The following is a 17624-nucleotide window of genomic DNA, read 5'->3' as shown; positions in this document are numbered from 1 at the left end:
AGTTTCACACCCCGTTAAAAGTATTATTAAATATTTCTCCTTGGGTAACTACAGAGTTTCTTTTGAGATTTGGCTAAAGTCATCATTATTACTATTTTCTATTGTTGCATTACTAGAAATATTCAATTTTAACTATAAAACATTCAGCTAATTAGAATAAATTAGCCAAGTGCCGTATGTGTTTTATGTAAAATGCAAGATTCAAAATTACGACCAACAAAAATCATTGATTTAAAACGCAATGATGTCGAAATTGTGCGTTCATACATGCAAATCAAATCAAATTCAAAAGATTTTATCAAGTCAGTAACTATTAAATAAATTTACAATGTAGCCTGTAGGTGTAGTTGAGGGTACAAACGGGATAGGTACCTACATTTTTTATTATCATATTTTAAGTTTCATTAGGTATCTCATAACGAAACTCGCTATGATGTAATGACAAAAACAAATTGCTGAACATGTAAAAGCTTATCAAATAACTTTTCTAAGCTTTTTATCTGAAATTTAAAAATCCCAGTGAATTGCTTTGTATTTTCCAAGCTTTCTGCTTTGAATACATTATAAAAACAGTTTTCGTTAATTTTTGACCCCATAAATATAACACTACAAACATTCATCTTAGCACGTTTGCAAACTATCTTAAGAAGTCAAAACCACAATAAATAAAGATTACTGAATATTGTATTAGGTATTGTACTAATAGTTTGCTTATTTTTCTGAACTTTAAAGCGTGTATTTTAAAATTGAAAATTATTCAAAAGATTTACTCGTTTTTGAAAGGGAAACTGAGAAAGGGCTGGACTTTTTCAACTTCTGACTCTCTAAAGTACGTTTGGTGAACAATTTCTAATTTAAAGACTGACCAAATTAAAAAAATCGGACATGATTTAAATAATATTGTAAAAAATGTATAAATGTATACAATTTTAGTTTGTGGGTGGGTGAGCTGTATAGAGACCTCACCGATTTTTAAGAAATTATTAAATATTAGGTACAATATTAAATAACAGTATGGTTGATAATATCAATAATTTCTTCATTTATTAACTTTTTTTCGATATTATAAAAATGAAGAAAAATAAAGGCAGACGTTCCCACGTATAACAGTGATTCAGAGACATCTAATACTCATAGTATGACTTGACCTCTAGACCAAAGGCAAATTTACTACAATTATTGATCCCATTGCCATCAACAGCCTAAGTATAATAAAAGTAGTACTATATAAAATCATTTTCAATTGATCACATTTCAAATATAATAGCTTTTCATAAATTGCTAGTCTATATAATATCATATATATGTTTATAAATTTCAGGAAATTCCCTGAATGGGAGTATTTGCCTAAGTCTCTGGAAATCGAAATTGTGACTGCTCTCCGCGAACGAGATGCCGCTAAATCTCGATTGGAAACCAAGCGGAAAGAGAAAAAAACATTTGATAGAATAATGGACAAAAAGTGGAAAGACTTGGAACAAAAACAAAAAGATTTGACAAAAGCCGAGGAGATGCATGATATGTTTTCATCGGTATAGTATCAATTGTGTTGTATATTGTACACTTAAATCCAAAAATAGTCATACAAATCTTCGAGAGAACATAGTTTAAGTCTCGGTTTTTTTATTAATATCGAAATCATGTAAATATATGATAAATATGTTCAGAGATGTTTGCAGAACGTTAGCTATTTTTTTTTTTTAGTCGAAAAACTACAGCATAAGTCTATTGATGTTTGTTTCATAAAAAATATTAATAGCTACTTGGTATTGATGCGGCATCAATGATGCCTGTTACCTATCTTCAATAATTGTATCTTATAATGGAAATCGTTACTGTGCTAATTAAGCACGGTTATCATATTTTATAGGATTGTAGATCAAAATGTGAGATGCTAGCGGGGAAGATAAAGGAAGAAAATGAAGAAAAGAAACGATTGGAGATGCAAATGATACCGATGCAAGAGTCAATAACGCAGTTGGAAGAAACAGCAGACAAAATGCAACATAGCGTTGATGAACTAAAACCATTTGAAGTATGACGACATAAAAACGATAATAATGATAAATAATATATTTTACTAGTGTTGGTAATTGAATTAATAATAAACGTTTGAAAATGTTTTCTTCGTGGATTTTAGAATTTTTTAGAGAAAGTCGTGAGCGAATCAAACGAATACAAAAGCATCGACGACCTGATAAAGAGATATGAAAACTTGACGAACATGAGGAATGAGTTGATTCTAAAGTATGAAACAAAATCATCAGAACTGAGCCGACTGAAGACTGATTTGTTTAAACATTCCAAAGTAAAACATATTGTTCCTACCTAGTTACTAATATAATTTCAGCTATAATTTATATCTACTATCCGGTGCCCAATGTCCAGACGATATGTTCAAAAAAGGCTTAGACCACAGCTTATTTGTCTATCGACCATATGCGACGACATAATATTTTTAATTTATTTTTTATATATAACTAGCAAAAATACTAAACTTAAACCATGTAGAAACCAACTGGATATATTATACACTACTAAGTTGTTCACTGTATAATTTCGTATAAATTCGTATTAGGTATACCAATTATAATAAACCACATTGGACTTTGGAGCATTTCTATATCTTCTACTATTGTTGCTAAATAATAAGATATGTAGTTTGAAAAGACATTTTTTCGCGTACATTTTCAATATATATTTTAATTTTATTATTTTTTGTTATAATTTTTACCGAGGAAAAAAACGAAGAAGCTGAAAATATTTCAGTGGAAATTGCAGAAGTAACAGAGCTGTGGGTCAAAACAAGGGAAGAAATGATCAAAACGGATTTGGCTTTCCGAAAACTCGAAAACGTAGCTAAAGAAAAGAAAATTGAATATCCGCTGGTACAGTAATATCGTTATTAAAATTCCAATATCAATAGGCATTACCAATTACATTTTTTTTTTAGTCTGTCGTAATTTTTTTATAAATTGAGATATATATATATATATATATATATGTGTGTAACGATATTTGATTTTTATTTAATAAGATTTGGCCTATATAATTTTAGGTGGCCGCTTCAGTGTGGAATATTTACAAACAAATGTGCAAACGTGTTAAACATCCAGTGCCGCACAAAAGAGTAAACGTAGAAACTCAATTGGATTTCGTAGCGGACAAGTATCAAGAATTAACCAAAGTATTACACATGGCAGAGAAAATTAAGGAGAGAACCAACAAAAAATTGATCCATAAAAGTTAAAAAGATTTCACAGAATGTCCTTTTTTAAAGTTATAGTTACAAATTATTATTATTATATAACATTTTTTTTTTTAACTTTGTGCACATATTTTAACCCTTCACTGTATGATTTTTTTTTTTACCATATGCTATAAATATACTCAATACTACTTAAAATAATAAAAATAAATTTTTTTTTTAGTTTTGGTTTCATGGAAAACGCTAATTAAAGAATTGTACCAAATATGGAACATTGTGCAGTGTTATAAACTATTAAACATTTGGCCTAATTACAAAAAGTGTTATAAGTATTTAGCTAGGTACTTTAAAAAAAAAAATTATTTGTTTGGTTTACACGCAAAATATATGTCGTTTAACTAGTTACCTAGTCGTTTAACTAATTTAACTAGTTTAACTAGTTAGACTTTAAAGTAACGGTTTCCACATGTTACCTTTACCGGGGCGCTGCCACGAAATATTATCTGGTGTAAAAACAAATTGAATTCATATTTTGACATGGTTAATTCATGCATTGTTATTTCTAGGAAAGGGCGCCTTGAGAAAACCTTAGTTCAACATAGAGTGGTTCGGTCATTGGTTAATCTTTTTTTTCCGGGGTTAACGAAGTTTAAAGAGTAATACTGCATTTTTGCAGGCTAGAAACCTCTTACCGTGGGAACCTAAGACAGCTTAGCCGAAAAGGACGACGCGTTTCAAGTAAGTGAGAACCATTGCATTAAAGTAACTATAGAATCACGATGTAGAGAAGATCTTCCGTTTATTGTCGACAGATTTATTTTCTAGCTAAAATGCTTGTCTATTTAAAATGTTGTGAACCTATGCATTTAACTCACCATTCTGTATAAAATCGTAAATAAAAAAATTGTATGTTTTAAATAATCGGGCTTATTGTTTTACCTACTTAACGAAGTGATACTATAATCTAAAATATGTAGTCCATAATTTATCGTTAAGTACATAATATATATATATATAATACAACATAATAATAATAATAAATGCTAAAAATTAGTAAAGTCTCTGAAGTTTACATTTTATACCTACAACATTTAAATTTAAATTAATACTAGAATAATATATTTCTTATACACATATATGTGTTATTTTTTACTATAATTTTTAACAGCATTCAATATCTTAGATTCGATAAGATCTACGTAGAACGTCATATTGTACATGTTGGCATGCAGATCGTCTCCTGAAATATGAATATAATAATTACACGATTAGCGCCTCACAAGTAAACAAGTTTTTCATAACTTGTGTATGTGTATGTATGATATTTACAACAATGACATTTTTAATAGTACTAATACTAATACTATAAAATATAAGTTTATGCATAATAAATTAAGAGCGAGTGTCAAAAAGATTTTTCCGCTACGTTGGATACAAAAGAATTTATTTTGGCGTAGCCACCAATTTTCCTATTACCAATATACAAAATCAACTACTGAAATCTCTTGCGACTCGTAGGAAATTTGCAGATACATCTTTTATTTACAAACTCATTAATTGCTTTACTTCTTGTGCCCCACTCCTTGATCTTATTCTACTCCATATTCCGCGATTAATCGTTAGACCTTCTATCACAATCGACGGCATCGTTGACCATGCAACACCGTGCTCCGTTATTTCATCTAGTTATTATCAAACATCTCGTTACATTTTCCCCCGTTTTTCTCGTATTAAAAAGTAATCTTTTTGAAAAAGTGCCAGCTTTCCAACGAGTTGAACATCTCATTTCTACATCACCTCTGAGCCTCATCATTGTCTTTTTGGTAATTTATTTAATTAATATATTATTAATTACTAATACTGTCATCGCGGCCGCGCTCGGACGGTCCGCTTAAACCAGTTATTGCTATCGCGCGATAAATTTACCTGTCACCATGAATGAAAATAATAAAACAGTACCTCCGTTAACAATAAAAGCGTCACGTATACAGAGCGTGCCAAATCGACTTTCGCTTTCTTCAGATCTATCCGATCATACTGATGGACTTATTACTCCTAATAGCACTAAGCGACTCGGCTCTCCGGGGCCTATCGCCCAATAATAATAAACATCAAAAAAATCAAAATAAATCAACAAAAAACGACTCTAAATTTCAAACGGTTAAATACAAATCTAAACCGATATCAACTGAATCATTAGCAGGAAAAAACACATAACTGTTTTTGCTTCCTCTAATAGATTTGCTCCACTTGACATCGATAATGTTGAAGACGAAAATATCGAAATAGATCAGACGGGCAACGACCTAAATGAGGAAATTGAACAAACAAAAATCAAACCTCCTCCACCTATTTTCATCCGTGGAGTATTAGATTTTCACACACTTCGAACATGTTTAATCGATCTAATCGGCGCCAATAACTTTGTTGTTAAAGCAACGACCAAGAACTTAAAAGTCCAAACTACCAACTCCGACTCATAAGGATCAGTCATCAAATATCTAAAAGAAAATAAGGCTGAGTTTCATACCTACCAAGCTCAAGAAGACAAACCCTTCCGAATAGTCATTCGTAATCTCCACCCTTCCACTCCAACATCCGAAATAGGCTCAGCGCTTAAAGAAATTGGGGGATATACAGTCCGAAATGTCTCCAATGTTTTAAACAAAACTACAAAAAATAAACTCCCAATATTTTTCATTGATTTGGAACCCGCTGAAATCAACAGGGACGTCTTTCATATTAACTCCCTACTAAATACCAAAATAAAGATCGAAGAACCATACGAACATAAGAACCATAAACGTACTAAAGATATTGCTTTGGAATGCTAACGGGTTAAAACAACATGATTCTGAACTGTTAAACTTACTATCAGAAAAACAAATCGATCTGGCACTTATTTCTGAAGCCCACTGTAAACCAAACACTAAACTATTTTTCCCTGGTTTTAAGGTTTATAGAGCTGATCACCCCGACAATACTGCTCATGCAGGATCTGCTATTATTTTTTTCTCTAAAATCCAGCATCAGTTACTCCCTATTAACCAAACCTCTATTATACAGGCACCTAATATCCAAATCACATTAAATCACACACCGATCGAAATATCTTCAGTTTACCTTCCCCCTCATCCTGCTATTACTTCGACACAACTAAAAGATTTTTTAAAATCCCTAGGGCCAAACTTCTTGGCTGAGGGCGATTTTAATGCCAAACATTCCCAATGGGGTTGCATATCCGACAACTCGAGAGGAAAAATACTCCAAAAAATCATTAACAACAACAATTACACATCCATATCGCCAAATGGTCCCACCTACTGGCCCCAACACGAAAATAGACACCCTGATATATTAGATTTCTTTCTTTCAACACTACCTAGAACTATGAAATTCTCTATTAATAACCTAAATGACTTTAGCTCAGACCACACTCCTGTCCTTCTAAAATTAAATGAAAGTCCAGAACTTAATCCTATACATCCTTCTTTATCGCAAGGCCCAGTAAATTGGAAAGAATTCTCTGAAATTATGCAAAACACTACTAGTCTAAATATCTCCCTTAAATCAAAAATAGATATAGAAAACGCTGCCCAAGACCTCGTAACTTCTATACTATCTACCGTACACAATGCGTCATATCCAACCAGTAAACATCATTCAAATAATCATTCTTTGCCTTTATATATTAGAACGTTGATTTCCGATAAACGACGTGCACGCTCCAGATGGCAGAAATATCGATATCCTTCCGACAAACAAATATTTAATCACTTAACGAACACTATTAAAAAATTAATAATAAAACACAAAACTGAGTACTTCGAAAGAAAATACCAGTCCTTAAACTCAAAAGATGGCTCACTCTGAAAAACTACCAAAAGCTTACTTAACATAAAACAACAACTTCCACCTATAACTGGCCCAAATGGATCCTTGGCCATCTCTGACAAAGAAAAAGCCAACCTTTTCGGAGAGCATTTTTCCAACATTTTCAAACCACATACTGACGTATTTCCCAACCCCGAACACTTAGAAAAGGTTAATATTTTTATCAATAGTCATCTTCCAATGTCATTACCTGCAAAACATACCTCACCAAGTGAAATCAAATTTTTAATAAATAAATTAAAAGAAGGGAAATCACCAGGACATGACCTCATAACTAACAAAATCCTCAAAAATTTGCCAAAAAAAACAATTGTTCTAATAACTTATATTTTTAACTCCATGCTGCGAATTTCTTATTTTCCATTAATATGGAAAATATCCACAATAATTGTTATCCCCAAACCCAACAAATCAAAAAATGAGATTACTTCCTATAGACCTATCAGCTTACTCCCAACTCTCGCCAAATTGTTTGAGAAAATTATACTCATAAGGATAAGACCAATATTACATGCCCACAACATAATTCCTAATTCCCAATTTGGCTTTAGATCCAATCACTCGACTGTTCACCAAATTCACAGACTAACAGATCAAATTTGTTCTTCTTTTGAAAAAAAAACAATATTGTCCAGGGGTATTTTTGGATGTAGCCCAGGCTTTTGACCGTGTATGGCATGAAGGCCTACTCTTTAAACTCAAATTATTTCTACCTGCCCCATATTACTTAATAATTCGTTCTTATTTAGAAAATAGAAGTTATAGAATCAGATATGGTAATTCCTTTTCATCATACCACCAAATTAAAGCAGGAGTGCCCCAGGGCAGTGACCTCTCCCCTAATCTATTTAATGTTTTTACGGCTGACATTCCAAAAACACCAAATACCATTATGGCTACTTATGCAGATGACACTGCAATACTCTCCCCAGGAAATGATCCAGAAGTTACTTCCAATTTCCTTTAAACTCACTTAAATCTAATTGATTTCTGGTCAACTAATTGGAGAATTAAAATTAATCCAGATAAATCTGTCTACGTTCCCTTCACACTAAAAAAATCTGTTCCACACCCTCTCCAATACCAAGGAATACTTATCCCAATATCCTCGGAAGTCAAATATCTTGGTGTCACACTCGACGAACGATTAACTTGGGGCTCCCACATTAAATCTAAAAGGAAAATTCTCAACAGCAGACTCCATTTACTACGTCCAATCCTCAAATCAAAATTACCTTTCCATACAAAAATCATTATATACAAATCCCTATTAAGGCCTATTTGGGCATATGCAATCCAAATTTGGGGATGTGCAAAACCATCCCAACTTCGTACCTTACAAGCTTTCCAATCTATCACTCTACGTATTATCTCTTCCGCCCCATGGTATGTATCAAACTGCAAACTTCAAAATGACTTTAAAATAGAATCAATAAACCAATTAGCCATAAAACACTACAAAAAATTTCATTCCAAATTACACACTCATTCTAACCCTTTAATATCTCAACTTGCTTCTAATTCACTCCCCGGAAATCCATCTCGCCGACTTCGAAGACATTGGTGTCGAGATCTGTTAATACAATAATTTAAATTAATCTAATTAAAAATAATTAGAACAAAAATCACGTTGGGTTCTATCACTGGATAGCCTCCCTCCTCATACCAAATCACCGTTTCTATTTGTTTATTTTTTTTCCTCTCTCTGTATATATAACAATGTAACTATTTGCTTATTATGCCTTGCAGCATAGATTGTAAATATTCTTTAATAAATAATAAAAAAAAAAAAAAAGACATTCTATCATATCACACCACCACGCACAACCTGTAGGTATAATTTATAAATAGCTTTAGCACTGCTCTCAATTTTTGTAGTATATAAGTTATGCAGTGTTAGTGTATAAAATCAGATTAAAGCTATATACACGGATCTGATTACTATAATATACTTAAGTTTATCTAGTAAATAGACGTACGTATCTGGGATTTTAAGTAATAACAAACTATAAATCAATTTGAATTTGTTTTGTATGAATGTAAAAGAATACAAATTGAGTACAGTTATTGTACTTCAAAGCGGGATGACCCAGAAATCACATTATCTCCTTTTGTTTGTAGAACTATCATAATCATATTATTGTCGGAATTGGGTTTATAGGTAAGAATATAACGCGTACTAACTCAATTTTGATGTACGATTGCGAAATACTTAGTAATTTAATTAAAGCAAACAAAAAAATAGATTAAAAGGTCGAGTTATAAGTAAATGGTGATTTACTAATTTGTTGTCTTCAATTCGTGATTGATAAGGTATCGGTTGAAAAAAAATGTACTTTTCGAAATAATATGACGTGTGTTTGTAATTCTTTGTTCCTGTATATCACACCATTAATTAAACATACATAGGTTAAGTATATTTATTCTATGATCATACACACAACGGGTAACTAATGAATATTTTATTGTGAGAAATTGTGTAATTTTAAATGAACTTTAGTGGCCTTAGAAAGAGAAGACAAAATAGAAAATGTAGAAAAATTTGTTTTAAGTAGACTTTATGGTGAATTAAAAGTTCCAATGATTTCTCGTTGCGTCACTAGATTGATCAATAAGTTGGAATTCATAAATTACGTCAAACTAATGCACTACAATATGGCATAAATTCACGGCCAATACAGAAAAGTGTAGATAGCTGATTACAATCTCCTTAATCGCTAACACATCGTGTTAATTAGAATCAAGGACTGAAATACACATTACATTATATAACCATAGATTAGAAATACAAACGTATTCCATCACCGTTAGTCTTTGTTTATTTTACCTACATGTATAATTAATAAACTAAGTCATAGGTCAAACTATGGTATAATTTATTTTGCTGCCTTATTTAGGTATTGCACGTTTGAGCTATTGGATAACGTGTGTTGCAAATGAAGTGGTGTACGTAATACAACACCTGCCTTGTCGCCTGTCGGAATTTATTAAATTTACATCATGTTTTCCATACCCAGTAAGTACTAAGAAATCATTTTTTTTAATGAAAAATAATATATTGAATAATTTTTATCCAAATAACTATTATTATATTTTCGGAATAATTTATGTAGATATTTATAGTTAATATCATATTATTGGATATAGCCACGTGGATTGGCTTTGGAGCGTGTTAGCTTATCCACCCCACGCCTTTTTAATATTTAGCCCAAATTCCCAAATTATATTATTGTTTAGAAATACTAACTAAAAACTTTGACTACTTCATCATTTTAAATGTATTACTTTAGGTTACTCTCGTAACTATTCAATCTTTCCAAAATGGAATTAAAAACAATCCGGAATTTTTTTCAAATTTGTAAGAACACATTATTATTATATTGTGTGGTATGGTTGATTATTTAAAAATTATAACTTAGTTTCCACAACAAAAACCGAATTTCCAACAGTAACGTTTTCCTAAATTTCGTAGCTAAGCAAATGTATTAAAAATTAAAATGGGAAATATCTTACCGAGGATTTTGTACACTGGCGAAATGTTGCATTGTATGGACAAAAATAGTTTCTCGGCGGACCCCAATAGTTTTGTTAATTCAGCATGTATCGAGTTAATTTTAACGTTTTCCGTGTGGACGTTATCTTTAAGTTCTTGAAGCTCCATTCTCAAAGTGTTCATATTTTCCTCTTGTTTCGATGCTCTAGCCTCGTTGACCATCCTTTGGTCTTCTACGCGGTTTTCAAGCGCCGAAGTATCTTTGTGCAAGTCATCCACCTAATGAACATCGATCAAACCTATTATAAAACAGCACATAGTACCTACTATAGATCAACATTATTACATTTCCTCTGAGATTTGTATTCTTATCTATCTAATCCAACGTCATTCGCTATTATTTTGGAACGATCGTTCAAGAAACCGCTTTGTAGTTAAGAGTACCATTATTATTAAGGTGGGCCCCGTTTGTACGGGATAAGATGTTAATAGGCTTACTTCACTGTTGAGTTCGTTGATGTATGTAAACAAAGCAAAGTTCTCTTCTTCTTGACGGGCAAACAAATCCACGATTCGGTCCACGTTTCGTTCGCCAACATAAAGCTGCAGCCAATTCAATAGATCAGACCATTTTTCCGACTGCTCTTTGCGGTTGCTCAGTTCTGATTGTTTTCTTTCCTTTTCCTTTCGTTCGTAATCCATAAGTAATCGATGTTGTCCTGTTCAACGTGTTTCGTTACATATAAAAAAATGAATTTAAAATCGAAAATTTGCATGCGTGTACCTTTAACGGATAAGAAATCTTGTAGTTTCAAATCGCGTTCGTGTTGTCTTTGCAGTTCTTTCACTTCTGCTTTGTATACAGCTACATGTTGTTTGTCTTCACTGCTCATGACTTTTAATTTGCTCTGTGCATCTTCTCTGTGAACAAAACAAAAATGATTATGTCACAATTAGACAAATTATATTTTTAAAAACATGCTAAGAATTAGTGTAGTACTATACATGTGATGCGGAAAGCGAAAAGGGTCCTCTTGTCTTTAAGTTATTTTGAGAAAAACGACAAAATTTCGATTTAGGTCAATGTATCCATTTCTTACCAAGTATCAATAATTGTACCTTGGAGTCTCTAGGATTTGTATGTAGGTCAAATCATCGAATTTAATGGAATAATAGCCTAAATTAGTAAAAATCTATCACAGAAAAATTAACCTCTTGACGGTTCGCATACTTTAAAGTGCAATACTGTATTTGGGCGTTAGTTTGGACTATACTAGTTTGAATCTACTGTTTACAGATTCGCATCGAGGCGATTATAAGTGATTTTTTCACTTTAAGTTATAATAATTCCTGTAGACCCTGACTTCCCCGTCCCAACTGAACTGGTTTTTTTACCTTTGTTCATAAGCAGTGGTCGCTTGTTCAATTAAGTCCATCATTAAACGTTTGTTATCATCTAAACGCGCTGTTAAAATTCTATACGCTTCATTGAACTGTGACCGTTGCACAAGTAGATTATCGATTTCTTTCCTGAGGTGCGAATTTTCCGTTAAAACCTTATTGAACTTTACGGTTTTCTATTTTTAAAAAAAATTATCAACACATTAGATACACAGAAAAAAATTTATATATGTTGATATAAATAATAATTAATATTTAATTAGTATTTTATTATTGATTTCAGTCGTACCACGTGCAATTTATTTTCTAACAATTCCTCGTGTTTGCAAGTGTTGCGTTCGACTTTATTTAGTTTACTAGCCGAAGGTTCTCTTTGCTGTTTGAGTGTAGTATCCAGTTCGTTTTGTATTTTCAATACTTCTTTATCGATTTCATCGTGACATTTTTTTTGTTCTTCTAATTCATCGTTTGCAGAAATGAACTCATTCCATTTGTCAACTAAGCATTCTTTTAGATGTGTGTTATCCGACTCTTTCCGTTTGCCTGTACAAATGTTTATGTCTTCATATAGGGTCTGTTTTTCTTGTTCTAGTGTTGATACTATTTTCCTGCAGTTAACATTCAAATGTTTGCACAGTATTATAAAATAACAATGCTTAATAATCAATAGCTATTAAATCCGGTTGTCTAAAATAAAAGTAGGTACCTCTGTTTGGTTAAGTAACTGCCCATTTCTTCGGTGTAAGCTTTTTTGTTACTTTCCATGAGCATGTATTGTCGCTGGAGTCTGGCCAATTCTTCAGCCAAAATATCGGCTCCATTTTCTTCAATATCAATATTTAAATTTCCATCCATTTCAAATACAGCTGTGTATACCTCACAAAAAAAAACAGAGAATGAGCGTTTAATATACCGACGTCATGGGTAATCACGTTATTGAAAAAGCTAAAATCCAGTTGTAACTAGGATACCGGCATAATTGAAGGAACAGATTTCCTCCATGTACAGCAAACAAAAATGAAGATAATACAGTAAAGACGAAATATATAAATTATTTTTATAGATAATTTAATAATTAAATTAGTTTAGCTTACATTTAAAAGAGCCATATAAAAATGAATAATATATATATGAGGGTGGTTAAAATTTTCATTTTTTGTAATTTTGTAACTGGCACTACTTCAATTTTTTGTTATTTTTAAAAACGCGAGTATGCCGAAAATATTAAAATAAAATTGGTAAAACATATTCCGCTGATCCCACGATTTAAACAAAAAATAATGAATTATATATTTTTTTTATTATTATTACCCTCGACAGCAAAGGCCATTGGGTTAATGAAGTATAATTGCATATGTAAAATATAAAAAATTAATTTTTATAATAATTATTTTTGTTTTAAATAGAAATCCTAGTAATATCTAGTAATTTTTAATAGAACCTATTAAATAGAAAATAGAAGTAGAAATTGAATAATTCTAACTAGGTAATAATTCCAAGTTAGCTCAAAGTACTGACCAGAAATTATTCATTAACTTTTGCTGTGTCTTGACGTTTGTTTGGGTTTTTGACATAAATTACTATAGAATTCAAAAATAACATTGGAATCCGGGAGGGATGGGGGCTTTAAAATAACAACTTTAAGATGAATTTGCTGAAGTATGCGTAGGTTTTTTTGCTACTTGGTGTGGATATCAAATTATTTTTATTTTATCATTTTTGTGTGGCTTTAACGTTTAGTTTTTTTATGTTCGTTTTAACTCAAAATGCACTTTGCAGGACTAAGTAAAAAAATATGGCCAGAAACATTATTTAATTGGGTTTACTTAAGAGAGCAGAGAAAAACTATAGTATCCCTGTCCTCGTTATCTGAAACACATCAGATGCTTCAACGAACTTGTAGGGATTTCGCAGAAGGAGAATTAAAACCTATAGCGACCAAAACTGACCAAGAACATCTATTTCCCAAAAAACAAGTATTATACGAGTTGCGTGGTGCGTAGAATTAGATTTGGAAATGTAAACAGTTTTTCATGCTTATAGATCAAACAAATGGGAGAGTTGGGTCTCATGGCAGTTTGTATTCCAGAAGAGGTTGGAGGTACCGGCCTTGACTGTATGTCCTACGCTTTAGCTGCAGAAGAAATTTCTAGGTAAGCTAGTTCAACGAAACTACACACATTAATAACCATCCTAACTGATAGGCGTAAATAGAAAAAAAGGCTAAGTACCCGAACATTTATTTTAGCCCCTGACTCTTTTTCTTTAAACTTAAAAAAAATTTGAAAGAAATATAGCCGTTGCGCATCAGATATAAAAATGTCTACTATTATTTTGACTGTTGATAGATGCTGTGCCGCGACGGGTACCATAATGGCCGTGCACAATATTTATCTGAATGCTATTAATAATTTCGGTAATAAAAAACAGAAAGAAGAGTTTATCAGGCCTTTCACCAGCGGTGAAAATATAGGTTCATTTTCATTAAGCGAACCCGGTATGAAAAATTCAATAGCATAACTCTCCGGAAGAAAGTAACCTATACTTATTAGCTGTTTAATTAAGCTTATAGGTTTGGGCAGTGATGCGGGTTCTGTTACGACGAAAGCTATAAAAAAAGATTCCCTTTATTATTTAAGCGGAACAAAATCCTGGACGACCAATGGCTTGGAATCGAAAGCCGCCGTTGTATTTGCGTCAACGGAACCGTCGAAAAAACACAAAGGAATAAGCGCGTTTTTGGTGAAAAAAAGTTTTCCAGGTAAGACGCAATGAGACGTAATGTATTTTTTACCTTGAGCGGCAAGATAGTGATTAGCGCCAACTTCAGATAAATAAAAACTTTGAAATTACATGTGTAAAATATAGTAAATTGGTGTCTAATATTATATTCGATTTTACAATTTAGACCATTTAAACATATTTTCATTTATATCAATTTTTCATTTTAACTTTTATTTATATCGTACTCAATTGACTTAAGAGTCCATTGGCGGTGATCGGGGGGGGGGGGGATCTTGGAATACTAAAAACCACAAAACTTAACCCTTTCGCTACTGGCTTCCTCGTACGAGGATTTAACTTTAAAAATCGAATAAAATATTAACAACGTACTATCATTATCAAAAATGACTTTAAACACAAGTTCTAGTATAGATTGGTGATAAAAAAAATCGACACAGATATATTGATAATCAATATCAGCCGGATAAGTAAAAAAACTGTTTTGAAAAAAAAAATCCCAGAAACGAAAGTGTTAAAATTAGTGCTTTTCAAAGTCTCTATATTTATTTTTTAGTGAGAGATTTGTTGAAATAAAAATAAGTGTAGCACTTATTTTAAGTTTTAGTTTTTTTTAAGGTTTTTAAAGTCTCATTTAGGTTTATGTAAGTTACTACTATGTGTTTACTCCACATACTAATGGGGAAATTACGTAGGTATCTTACTACCTAATTATCTATATATGTGTATGTGTAATTAAAATTCTGTTTAAAAATATTTCAACAGGGTTTGTAGTGGGGAAAAGAGAAAACAAACTAGGCATTCGAGGGTCGTCGACGTGCAATTTTATATTTGAAGACTGTCCCGTGCACGAAGAAAACGTTCTTGGTGAACTAGGAAAAGGATTCAACTACGCAATGATGATTTTGGGCGAGTTACACTTTAATAAATAAGCTCAAAAATGTATAGCTTCACTCCATCAAGCACCCTGCACCAGCTTTAGGCTATACTAATGTGACTATTAATTGGGTTTTGTTATTTCAACAGACAGCGGACGTATCGGCATTGCGGCCCAAGCGTGTGGTATTGCTCAGGCATCTCTTGAACTCGCCGTCGATTACGCCAAGAAAAGATCAGCGTTTGGAGCACCGATTTCCAAAATGCAATCGATACAGGTATTCGGTATTTCCCCGGTACATAATCTTCGACGGAATTAAGAGTGCTTAACACGAAAAACAATTGTTTTAGAACAAAATTGCCGACATGGCGCTCAGATTAGAAAGCGCGAGACTGCTGACATGGCGAGCCGCTTCGTTAAAGGACATGGACAAACCTTACACAAAAGTATACTTATTTTTATTATCAACAACTAATTACCGATAGTCATCATGAATCTATAACAATATGAAGTGCAAACCTATTAAGTGTAAAAAATTGTAATTTGCTCTCCTGAACAATTTCAGTTGTTGTGACTTAAAACAACAGTGCACTAAGCCACGTTTTTAAATATTATGTAATAATTATTTAAATTGGTTGGCTTTACAGGAGGCAGCTATGGCAAAGTTAGCGGCATCGGAAACGGCCACGTTCAACGCACATCAGTGTATTCAGATATTGGGTGGAATGGGATATGTGACAGATATGCCAGCCGAAAGATATTACAGAGACGCGAGGATAACGGAAATATACGAAGGAACGTCTGAAATTCAAAGAGTTGTGATCGCGGCTAACATCCTAAGAGAATACGAATTGTAGGACATTTTTTAGGCTATATAACATGGGTTGTATTTTTATTAATTTTGTACCAGTTAAGACTGACGGTTAACGACAAATACACAATTTACGAACTACCATATTATTAATAAAAAGCATTCTTATGCCAAATTAGTCGCTGAATTTTCGAAAGTAGTCTGGAGAGGGATGGGGTTAAAACATCCCCTGGATGAGTTCCCTTAACTAAAGTAATCATATACTATTCACACTTTTTTTTCTTTATAATTTAATATATATATATATATATATATATAAGCTCTACGTTTTAGTTTTTACATGTTCTCGTTAAAATTTACCCATAAACCAATTGTACCTACTAATAATAAAAACAAAAAAAAAAACTTCAAGAAATAAACGGCAATTTTATCGTCTATGGTATATCTAGCTATAATAAAAGATAATTTTGTTTCGCCTATTCTTGTTTAAAAGTATAATATAAACTAATAAATATATTATATTATGTATTATATAAACACAGATAAAAAATGGAAAAAAAAATTTGAGATTGTTTTTTTAATTTTAAATATTTTGCACTTAACGTATTTCCATGTGTATGAATCTTACGAAAATGATCAAATATTTGAAAGTTGTAAAAAAACGTTTATAAAGTATTTAAGTGTATATTTAAATATTTGCACCATATAGTGATTTACACATCTACTATTCAAATATGCAATTGTTTCAGGTATTTTAAGTATTTAAAACTTTATTTATAATAAAATAGTACAATATATTATTATTATATTTCAATAGTAAAAAATTTTTATTTTGTTGCGCTGTTAGGGTTCCCACTTCCCAATCATCCGGTTATTATCATTAAATATCGAGTAAATCGGCCCTGACATTAAACAAAAGCTTCCTTGTACAAAATTTTTCATTTAAACGTTTTCTGTTGAACACTTATAACAACATCTATAGTTGGAACTTTTGTGTTAAAATTATTTAATAGTCGTTCAAATGTAACTGGCTCAAGATTTTAATTTTCTGCAAAACATTATAATACATATCAATTATGTTATTATAATTTTTTTTGTATAGCAAGAGCAATTCTTTCCAACTTTTCTAAACAGGTTAATTATGAGTTCATCAACTATAATGTCATTGTATGCTAAAAATTGTACATAAAAAGGTATA

General features: G+C 31.8%; 3 protein-coding genes across 3 annotated transcripts; 2 read left to right on the top strand and 1 right to left on the bottom strand.

Annotated features, from left to right (window-relative positions):
• Positions 1-53: 53 nt before the first annotated feature.
• LOC126846641 (coiled-coil domain-containing protein 42 homolog) lies at positions 54-3282 on the top strand. Its single transcript, XM_050586336.1, has 6 exons — positions 54-302; positions 1322-1532; positions 1871-2035; positions 2141-2308; positions 2739-2888; positions 3059-3282. Exons 1-6 carry the CDS (start codon positions 193-195, stop codon positions 3248-3250), a joined length of 996 nt encoding a protein of 331 aa, XP_050442293.1. The 5' UTR covers positions 54-192; the 3' UTR covers positions 3251-3282.
• A 934-nt stretch (positions 3283-4216) lies between these two features.
• On the bottom strand, positions 4217-12884 carry LOC126846751 (coiled-coil domain-containing protein 63-like). The gene is made up of 7 exons (XM_050586538.1): positions 12703-12884; positions 12286-12604; positions 11991-12172; positions 11380-11516; positions 11094-11314; positions 10616-10874; positions 4217-4448 (listed from the first exon to the last, which is right to left on the bottom strand). The coding sequence occupies exons 1-7, from the start codon at positions 12849-12851 to the stop codon at positions 4351-4353; spliced, it is 1365 nt and encodes a 454-aa protein (XP_050442495.1). The 5' UTR covers positions 12852-12884; the 3' UTR covers positions 4217-4350.
• On the top strand, positions 4935-16861 carry LOC126846752 (short-chain specific acyl-CoA dehydrogenase, mitochondrial-like). The gene is made up of 10 exons (XM_050586539.1): positions 4935-5031; positions 10000-10118; positions 13776-13972; positions 14040-14149; positions 14345-14493; positions 14569-14757; positions 15504-15647; positions 15765-15892; positions 15966-16061; positions 16263-16861. Exons 2-10 carry the CDS (start codon positions 10103-10105, stop codon positions 16470-16472), a joined length of 1239 nt encoding a protein of 412 aa, XP_050442496.1. The 5' UTR covers positions 4935-5031; positions 10000-10102; the 3' UTR covers positions 16473-16861.
• Positions 16862-17624: the final 763 nt, after the last annotated feature.

Source organism: Adelges cooleyi, unplaced genomic scaffold (assembly GCF_023614345.1).
Source record: "Adelges cooleyi isolate 19-005CV unplaced genomic scaffold, UGA_ACOO_1.1 ACOO_flye_CR_arks_rails_tigmint_CR_PRNA_9, whole genome shotgun sequence".
Classification (NCBI taxonomy): Eukaryota; Metazoa; Arthropoda; class Insecta; order Hemiptera; family Adelgidae; genus Adelges; species Adelges cooleyi.
Note: the sequence above shows the minus strand (reverse complement) of the source record. Positions and strands in the feature narration are given on the sequence as shown.